This window comes from Schistosoma mansoni, chromosome 1 (assembly GCF_000237925.1).
Source record: "Schistosoma mansoni strain Puerto Rico chromosome 1, complete genome".
Taxonomy (NCBI): Eukaryota; Metazoa; Platyhelminthes; class Trematoda; order Strigeidida; family Schistosomatidae; genus Schistosoma; species Schistosoma mansoni.
Genome location: NC_031495.1, coordinates 60069668 through 60080169, shown reverse-complemented (window position 1 = coordinate 60080169; position 10502 = coordinate 60069668). Strand labels below are relative to the sequence as shown.

Genomic DNA, 10502 nt, shown 5'->3' with positions numbered 1-10502 from the left:
CATCTCATATTACATAATAAACTAATCAGGATAAAGTCAATAAGATTAATTAGCTCAGTTACATTTAGTCAGTAAAGGTAAATTATTTATTGTTTTTATGGATATTAATATTTACATTACATAAAATATTCTAATTGTTGTGTATTATGGTGTCATGTTTGTAGATTGACTAAACTAATCAGTAAACAAAGATGGATAGTGGCTAGCAGTGGAATCCAGGACGCGCGTTTCGTCCTATTTGGGACTCTTCAGCTGGATGTACCTGCATCTCAGAGTTGGTGTTCACTCTGGGACTCGAACTCAGTACCTTTCGCTTCAAACACCATCGCGTTATCCACTCAGCTAATGATTCCTGATAGCCACTTTGCTTTTGCAGACTGTTAATTTAACACATAAATAATGACAGGTAATATTCTTTGATCTTGCAAAATAAAATTTCTTATACTCAAAGATTTCTTAAAAGATTAAAAAAAACAAATCATTCTTGGTTATTGAGTACCTTTCGCTTCAAACGCCAGGTACATCCAGCTGACGAGTCTCAAATAGGACGAAATGCGCGTCCTGGATTCCACTGATAGCCACTATCCATCTTTGCTTACAATGCTTGTGAAATAAGGCTATATCGAGACAATACGCACAGTATGCACATACGCCAATTAGAGACTGACCAGTTGCAGTCCTAACACATCAATGGGAAGATTCAAACATACAATACTAAATGGATTTAAACTAATCAGTGTTCTTTGAATTTCAATTATTTTTGAACTAATATCATATTGTGATGAAAAACATTATCAAGAATTAAAAAATATCTCTCCCCCCCAGAAAAATATTTTTGCGAACGCAACACTGATAATAACACATATATTTACTGTAATATGTAATTAACACTAAACTTGCTCGTGAACACCTCCCAGCGTGGCTAAACAAAAGTTTGGTGAAGAAAGTAAGCAGCTCGATATTGGCCCATTTAGTACAAACGGGTCATAGTGCCAGTATAAACCAATCCTTTTCAATTATTTATAGGGTCATTAAGTTTTTGCCTAAGCTTGTCAGGCTTAAAGTCCTTCAAACGGCGGAGTCAGTAGCCATCAGGATAAAGAAATATCTCCAACCCCTGCTCCTCCCTTGGCGAACTACAAGGCCAATTAATGAACAATCATCTTAGCTATTGAATGACCTAATTTGACTATGTACTTACGACCTTTCGTAGTCAAATGTAATTGTCTCTTTTTGTATTATTATTATTATTATCGATTAAATATCATTATTAATCTCCCCTATATATGATTCATTCACTTCGCATTGATCCCTCCTTATTACGTCTTACTAATTTTTCACACAATTTAATCTTCCACTTGATCGAATTGTAGTTTGAGCTATCATATCTCTCTCACCCTATCTGACCCATATTTATATTCTGATGACAGATCTTAAATTTTCGCTTAACATATATACAGATTCAAGCTGACTTTTTTTATGAGTCACATCAACATTAACCATTTTATTCTATTTGGTTTGACAATCCTAAATTTACATGCTTTAAACGATGTACTTTGCCTTTAATCTGGCCATTTTATCGGATTATTAATTTAGATAAGGATAGAACACCTAACCTTTAGGGTTTTCAGGGAACTCTCAAAGTTTATACCACTAAGTTGGGGTTCAATGGTTTATATTTCTCATTTCTTGTTTACTTAGAGGTCTGAAACTTGGGCTTCAATTGTGATGTATGAAGAACCTGGGTTCAGTCTCTTGCGGGGTCATGAATGTACAGCGCTAATGAGTTTCAGACTGGAAAGACACAACTGTCTCTGGCTCTATAATGTTTAGTCGTTCACATGTATATGGAAGCATAGGGTGTGAATAAAAATAAGTGAGTACAATACAAATAGATGAAATTTATTTCGGAATTCTATAGCAATTGTTACGTTTCTCAGTTTTCTGATTCAGATAGTAATAAGTGGGGTTCCTAAAAACTTGCTCAACTTGTTACGAGAATAAAAAGACTAAAAACGACTAGAAAGCTGTCTTCGGCAATTGATTAGAAGTGTACATAACTCATCAGTGTGGATATACATCTGTACGTTAGATATATAAACATAAAACTTAGCAAAGTGCATTAACTTATTCATCCACCAGAGTACCTTGTTTTTCATTTTACACTTAGCTCTTAGTCTTGGAAACGCCTGTCTGTCATGTCAACTTTGCCTTAGTGATCGTAGTCAATTAAAAAAACCTCGGGATATAACATTATATTATATTTACAACTAATTAGTAGACTATGTTTGCATTTTAGTCTAAATATCATTGTTGTTACATGATTTTAGATCACGTTCGGATTATTTTTAAGCCATTCACTTGTGTAGCTTGAAATTCATTTCATTTCTTGATTGAGTAAGTATTTCTTTGATAACTTATCAAAACCATGAATTCTATCACAGATTGCATTTCGATAGATTGTTTTAACAGTTTTTATGAAAGTAAATTGTACCCATCATAGTTCATTTCATAACGGATCATTCTGTGAAGGAGTGGTCCTTATGGATTATGTATATAAACAAACGAGTAAATAATACACCCTACTCATCTGATTTCAAGTAATCTCTTTGTTTTATAATCAGAATATACATAAATAATTAAACTTACATTCGATATTTAAGTTCACTTCTTCAGAAGATGCTAAACCCATAGAATTCTTAGCTGTACATTTTAAAAATGTGCCATCATCTTCATGAGTTAGAACATCAGATGTCTGTGTATCCACATAATTTGAAAATGGTTTCCATAATTGTTTACTATAATTTAAATTATTAAATGTGACTAGTTCCCGAATCTCACCATTAGAATGTCGAATAAACCAGGTTACAACTGGTTTGGGATTAGCATGAGTAATAAGACAACTGAAGTAATATAATTTTCCACTAATAATAGTAAAAGTCCTTCCCAAAGTATTTGAATAATTGAATAGTTCAGTATCTGGTGGCATAGTATCATCGATTCTTACTATTTCCAAAGGATACTGTGGAGGAGCTGTAAATAAAAACAAACTGTACAAATGTATTTACCAATGAAAATAACTAGAAAAACTTAACAGATACACATTTACAACGTGATAGATTGAACCTTAGAAGCATGAAATTTTAAATTATAAAAATTCTTTCAGTCCCACAGAGGGAGATTTACCAAAATATCTCCGATTACCAATTATTTCTTGTCGGAAGATGGGTCAGATAATTTTTACAGAAATCTGATAAACAGTTTATATTTATAGTTTGATAGACATAAAGTCCATCGAACCATTTGTTTAATATTGAAGTAACAAAATCTTCGTTTACTCAAAAACAGATTTATTTTAGGTACCTCTACTCTTGCTTATCTACCATTACAGTAGTGATCAACTCGAAGAATTCAGATACTAAATTTCATTTTTTTTTTCTGTAGTTTTTCGGTTTACAAGCGTTATGAACGGGCTGATACATAGTCAGGACGTTTTTGGTGTAAGTTATTCTGTCTTGTTGAACACAATTAATTCCAGTTAAAACAAATACTTTATGGATTTTTGGTAGAAAATGATTATAATAATCGATAAACATTTCATAGTTTTGAGGAAGTTTTATTCTCTGGGTAGGATGGGTTAATCCTGGAGATTCCATCATTTTTCCGAGCAAAATAATCAACAAAACATTTGGGTAGAATTTGATGATATTATAAGAAAGCAGTGAAAACTCCACATTTACACCATCTAATCTTGAGAAAAATCTCCACCAAAACCAATCAGCTGATTCCCAAAGCTTCTCTCTTATTCCAACATTTTATTGGTGAATCTTTGTCATTACTAAGTATTGTTGACTCAAGTATGTCAAACAAGGAAATATGGAAAACTGTTAATATTCTCAAGTTTAATATGCATCTAATTTTTCGGGAAAATAAGAAGAAAACATGATTTTTTAATGAAAAGTGAAATCATTAGTTATTACTGAAAATACTATCCCTATGTTATCTATTTGAGATAGTTCAAGATTCAACACTTAAATTGACTGGTACTGTGTTTTGATTTAGGTATACTTTGTGTTTTTTTAAACTTACCAGTGTAAGCGGCTTTTTTTTTCTATAGTATATTTCATCCAAATTACCGTAAAAATAAATACTAATCATTGTCTTTTCAACCGGAACAGCGGTTTATATGACAAAAATAGCTCATATTTCAATTACCACATTCAACATTAAGCTATGATATCTTGTTTAATGTGTCAAGTCTAAGATATAGGTTAATCATGATCATAAATATCCAGGCTCATTTATTTATCCATTCATTTTCATTGACTTGGTCATACTCATGTATCAATGCCTTCATTATAAAAAATACCATCTTTGAATTATGCTGAGTATATATATGTGATCATTATGCTTGATTCTAAGTCACTTTTGAAAGTTTCTGAAGAATTTCAGGATTTATTGTGGTTAAGCTAGAGACACTGAAACTCAGTGTAAAAGAGTTGTCCATCTTTTTATGGAGGATATATTTAAGATGATATACAGTTTTTATATATATCAGATTTCTTATCTTCAAAAACACCAATTTTAACAATACAGTCGACCATGATATAAGTCGACTGGAAATCAATCAATCAATGAAATTAATTCCAAATAGCGTGGATTGTTAGAAAGCTCTAAACTAAAACGAAGTAATTTTCTACTGATCTTTGGTTCTCAAAAGTTCTTGATCTGTTGATAATCTGTGATAAAAGCTATTTGAAACGCTGCTTTATCCATAACTTTATTCAGTTGTCACATCTATGCATACCTATTATTATCATTACTTCGTTTAGCAAAGAGATGACCCATATACAAGACTTTAACACAAGTAGTAACTGTAGTAGTAGTAGCAGTAGTAGTAGTTATTGCTGTTTCCGTCGTGGCCGTCATCTTCGTTGTCCATTCTCACCGTAGTAACAAGTGAAAAACGACTATATTTAAATTAGTTCTGTAATCATATTGGTCTGATATTTATTGGTAATGAAATAATAGTCATATAAGTAGTCAAACTTTCAGTAGTTTGGAATAGAAATAATCATTTTTCCATAATTTAGTTAAATGTTATTATCCACATGATATTCATTAATTTGTTTATAAAAACAGAGAGGAAATAAAGTACAATGACTACATTAGTAGAAATGTACATTATTATTATTATTATTTTTAGTGACATTAAGATAAAATCTCTCTCTTAACTCAGTTGATCAACAATTATCATACTCTATACGAGTAACTAGATTCAATAATGGTGTGTCATTATACATAAAACTTGCTTATATATAGTGGAGTGGACTATGGACATTAGTTCCATATGAAGATTTTTTCCAAAACAGACTGGATAAACCAGAAACTATGGGATAACTGTTTTATTCTAGCTTACAGCTCCTCAGACTGATGAATTACATTAGGACTTAAACCTACTATCACCAGGTCTTGCTACAAGTGTGTTGAATTTAGATCACCAAATCGGAATCCACTCGTTCATAATTGTAACTACAATCAGTTAATGATAAACGTGACTTTCACTTGATGCCCCTATTAGGTTGCTCTTAGGTCTCTTATTCCCTTTAATGAGCATACTATTTTCCTCAGTTTTACATTCTGTCACTTTCATACTCCACGTTCTTAGTTTGAGGCTTATACAAATCCCTCTTGAGCTAGCTACTACTGAGCATTCATAAATGATCTAAAGTTTTATGGTGACGTAGATTCTTTCGTGTTGTTTGACATCTTCGTTGTAGAGAATAGCTATTTATTTTACTAAGAGAGATATTGTTCACTTACACTTTAGATAGAAAGTGTAGCCAGTTGAAATAATTACAAGTAGCTTGGATGAATAAATCACAGATAAACAAACAAATGGAAACATATTTAAACATGAAAAATTGTTAGATAACAGAACTAATTTTCAAGACTAGAACTTTAAATGTTTCTACATTTGCACAAACAGTGAGGGACTGCTTTGATTCGGTAGTCAAATATATATATATATATATATATATATCTTACAGCATTTTAGGACTATCTACAATCTATTCTCAAATCAATACAACATTGGAAAGCATCTAGTTATATGGATAAATATAAAGACTAAATTCATCTCTCTGTCTTACCTAGAATATTTAAGTATCCACGTTTATCATAAGCATCTAAATTTACTAACGTATGACATTGAAATAATCCATTCATATCTGATTGTAAATTAGTTAATGTAAGTGTAAATAACTGCCTTCTTTGAATAAGTTCAATATCATTTGTTGCTGACAATTTGTTAGTTGCAATTGGATTATTAAAAGGTGATTGATTGAATTTATTAAATATACTGTATTGATTAACGAATTCACATGTATTAGGTGGTTCCGGACATCTAGCTAAATCATCATCCTTGTGAATAAAACTCCAAATATTTGGTGCTGGATCTTTGTGTGAATGTCGAAATCTCCATATTACATAGATACTATCTGATTGTTTCGGTTCAACAGGAATCTGACATCTTAAATATAGGGTTGAATTAATCGGTACGCTTAAATTGTTTGGCGGATCGGACAGTTCAAGTTGTAAAACTGAGTCCGGATTCAATTCATACGCTGTAAAAGATAAGCGAAACATATATCTGTTATATAACTATGAATTCAAACCGTCAAATAAGAAAAATAGCCTTAGTCTACCCATGAGAAATTGACTCAGTCATATAAACTTCAAATTGAACGCTTGTTTAGTCATTCATAATTTTTTCATTCGCTAAACTTGTGTCAAAGGTATTTTATTGTTCTTTTATTTATAAATGTGTTTATAGCACGAATAATATTTTTTAAATGATTCTATGGTGTGTGTTACTGATGTTGACAAATATAAGTAGTATGTATCATCAATCGAAAGTAAAATGCCTGGAGGCAGAAGGTCAAGAAGACCAAAGAAAAGAGAACGAAAATAAAGAATGATTGGTGTGGAAACGAAAGAACGATGAATTCTGAGACTACTGATTGACATTTAACAAATGAAGAATTTACTGTATGGTTCTCAGATTTTACTATGATGTTCTGTTATAGCAACTATCCTACAATCGATTGCGAGTATGGTCAATTTTGGTTAAGCTTTTTTTATCGACTTACTCAACAGACATCGTCATTTGGATAATAACAATTTGCATATTCTTTGTACCGCTATGACCACTAGAGCACATGACACTCTAGCCAATTGCTTAAGTATTATTCGATGACTCATACTCCTCCCCATATATGTATGCACGCAAATCCTATTATCAACTTTTGTTTTATTTTTCTGTGCCCTTATTCAATTTGACTATAAATTGCCTATGTAATTGCTTGCATTTGCTGCTCGCTAATATTTACTTATGTTCTTGTAGCCTTCTGGCCTACGTCATTCGTTAATAAAACTGTAGTTGCCGCTTCTCTTTGCCTTTTGATTTTATGAACCGTTAAGATTGGTATTATATCGGTTATCGAAGTGATCGATTAACGGAGCATGGCACTACACTGTAATTTTGCATTCAACTACATTCGATTGTCCGCACTTGTGTTCTCATTCACTAAAGTTCATTTGCTGAGTTAATAAATTTAACAATGAACAACCTAGAACAACTAAAATAAATGGGAATCAGTTGCATTTTCGATCTTATTGATCTAATGGGTATCCACTACTGATTTGTATGAGTAATGTTAAACTAGTCATCTTGTTCATAAGAAGTCTTTCATGTTTATTATATCCTTAACTTATACCATTATCGCAAATACGATTGCCAAATCTGCATACACTGACTTGTACGACCAAACGAATGACGAATACACCAGTACGGGCAGCCTAGAGTTCCGATTGGCCCTATTTCCGCCTAGTCCTACCCATTGAGTTCAGAAGGCCAATCTCAGATTTCGCGATACGAATCGTATATTTCAAATATACTGGGTTTATATACAAACAAATCCGACCACATCACACCATAAAATAGAAAATAACATTTTTACAAGATGAAACCAAAAAGTGCCTGTGATTGTGAGGGACTGCTACTAATAAATTAGGGATATCTCAAGAACAGTATATTGTGTGATAATAGTCAATAAGTCAAATAAAAGCTTATAACGAGTGCAATATGAATATACATGTATTATACGTATATTATTAGTCCATAAGTAATTCCTAATGGTTACCATTTTATTTATTCTTGTCCGGATATAACTATGTTCGTGTTTTTAATTGTCATACTTACTTACGCCCGTTACCCCTTGTGGAGGAGCATAGGCTGCCCACCAGCATTCTACATCCAACTCTGTACTGGGTAATCCTTTCCAGTTCTTTCTAGTTGTTATTCATCCTTTTCATATCTGCTTCTATTTCCCGACGTAATTTGTTCTTTAGCCTTCCTCTTTTCCGCCTCCCTTCCGGATTCCAAGTTAGGGATTGCCTCGTGATGCACATTTGTGATTTCCTTAATGTATGTCCTATCCACTTCCAACGTCTTCTCCTAATTCCCTCTTCAGCTGATTTGTCTTCTCCCATAAAACGTTGTTGCTGATAGTATCCGGCCAATGGATGTTGAGTATTTTGCGTAGACAACTGTTTATAAATACTTGTACCTTCCTGATGATGGTCGTAGTAGTTCTCCACATTTCAGCTCCATAAAGTAGGACAGTCTTGACGTTCGTATTGAAGATTCTCACTTTGAAGTTAGTTGACAGTTGTTTTGAGTTCCATATGTTCTCTAATTGTAGAAATGTTACCCTTGCTTTGCCAATCCTCGCCTTTACATCTGCATCCGATCCTCCTTGTTTATAAATGATGCTTCCCAGGTACGTGAATATTTCCACCTCTTCCAGAGTTTCGCCATCAAGTGTGATTGGGTTGGTGTTCTCCGTGTTGTATTTGAGAATCTTGCTTTTTCCTTTATGTATGTTGAGTCCTACTGATTCAGAGGCTGCTGCTACATTTGCTGTCTTCGTCAATTATGTCATAGGTTTTTTTAAAATTCATTTTCGAAAATTAAGACTTCAAGGAACAAACATAAGTTATCTAATTATCTCATTGCTATCTCCTAATGCAAGTTAAATAAACAAGATAGTTTCCTCTATACATCAGAAAATAGAAAAAGATTATTTAAGTGGGTACTTTAAACCGTTCTTTTTGATAATAACCATACTAAAATAGGTGACTTTGCTGAAATCTGTCTATTTTAATTTTTCGTTATATTGAGGAATAATTTATTTTGATGTTAGGGTAACCGTAGTATTCTAAGCCCGACTATAAATTTAATTAACGATGGTTACTGATATAGACACATTATCAAGGAACAATTAATATTCGATTCCTTACTGATATACAAAGATTATTCACTAATTATATTTAGCTGTTGAATAATTAGCTAATAGAAGTTATCATTACCTTTCTGATTAGTATTTTACAATACTATGTTATGGATATAATTAGTATTTGTCCAAATAAAAAATCAGTCTTTACCATGTTTTTTTTATTTTTGTTTTTTTACTTTTCATTGAATCAACTTAAACTGTACATGTAGGTTTGTATCTAATTACATGGTATTTGTGTAGTTGATTAAAGCTGAAACAGGGAATAAGCATTTGAAAAAATAAAAGTATTTCGATAGTATACAATATTTTTTAAAAATCAGAAATGTTCATTAAAATTGATAATGGACTGATAAGAATAATAAGTATGTCAGAGATAAATAAAACGATAAAACCATATTATTTAATATTTATTATACATATCTACCTTCCCCCACAAAAAAAGAGCGAACAAACAGTAATGCATTCACTTGGTATTATTTGTTTGGATCTTCTCATTAATGTTTCGGACTGCAACTGGTCAGTCTCTAGTTGGCATATGTGCATACTGTGCGTATTGCCTCGATATAGCCATCTTTGCTTATAATACTTGTGAATTAAGGCTATATCGAGGCAATACACACAGTATGCATATATGCCAATTAGAGACTGATCAGTTGCAGTCCTAAACATCAATGGGAAGATTCAAACAAACAATACTAAGTGAATTTAAACTTCACCTCATTGTAAAAGCAAGTGGCTATCAGGACTCATTAGCTGAGTGGATAACGCGATGGCGTTTGAAGGGAAAGTTACTGTGTTCGAGTCCAAGAGTGGACATCAACTCTGGGATGCAGGTACATCGAGCTGACGAGTCCCAAATAGGACGAAACGCGCGTACTGGATTGTACTGCTAGCCACTATTCATCTTTGTTTGTTGTATCTCAATCTTTTCATAATTAGTATGGTTTTTAATTAAGAATAATAATTAAGAACTGGATACTTAAGATTTTCACCATAATTTTACTTAAATGTCTTTGAGTAATATGGCTCATTGTGGGTTTCAGGATTTAAATATTTGGAATAAATTAAAATAACTCTTTTCACATTGTCGTTTATCAAAAACCAAGACAATCAAAACAAAATCAAGACTGCTGAGGAGTCCCA

At 32.4% G+C, this 10502-nt stretch overlaps 1 protein-coding gene and 1 non-coding gene across 2 annotated transcripts in view; both read right to left on the bottom strand.

Moving 5' to 3' along the window:
* Smp_tRNA_01514_Pseudo_TTG.1.1 overlaps positions 1–425 on the bottom strand; it is a 428-nt gene extending 3 nt beyond the window's left edge. The window contains exon 1 of the tRNA in view: positions 1–425. This exon is cut by the window's left edge and continues 3 nt beyond it. This is a non-coding gene — a tRNA.
* The window catches only part of Smp_194780 (neurotracting/lsamp/neurotrimin/obcam related cell adhesion molecule), a gene marked incomplete at both ends in the record, with an annotated part of 47794 nt that extends 41146 nt beyond the window's left edge, over positions 1–6648 (bottom strand). The window contains 2 exons of the mRNA XM_018795059.1: positions 2650–3033; positions 6153–6648. Coding sequence (XP_018649409.1) covers positions 2650–3033; positions 6153–6648 — 880 coding nt within the window. The remainder of the gene's footprint in view (positions 1–2649; positions 3034–6152) is intronic.
* Positions 6649–10502: the final 3854 nt, after the last annotated feature.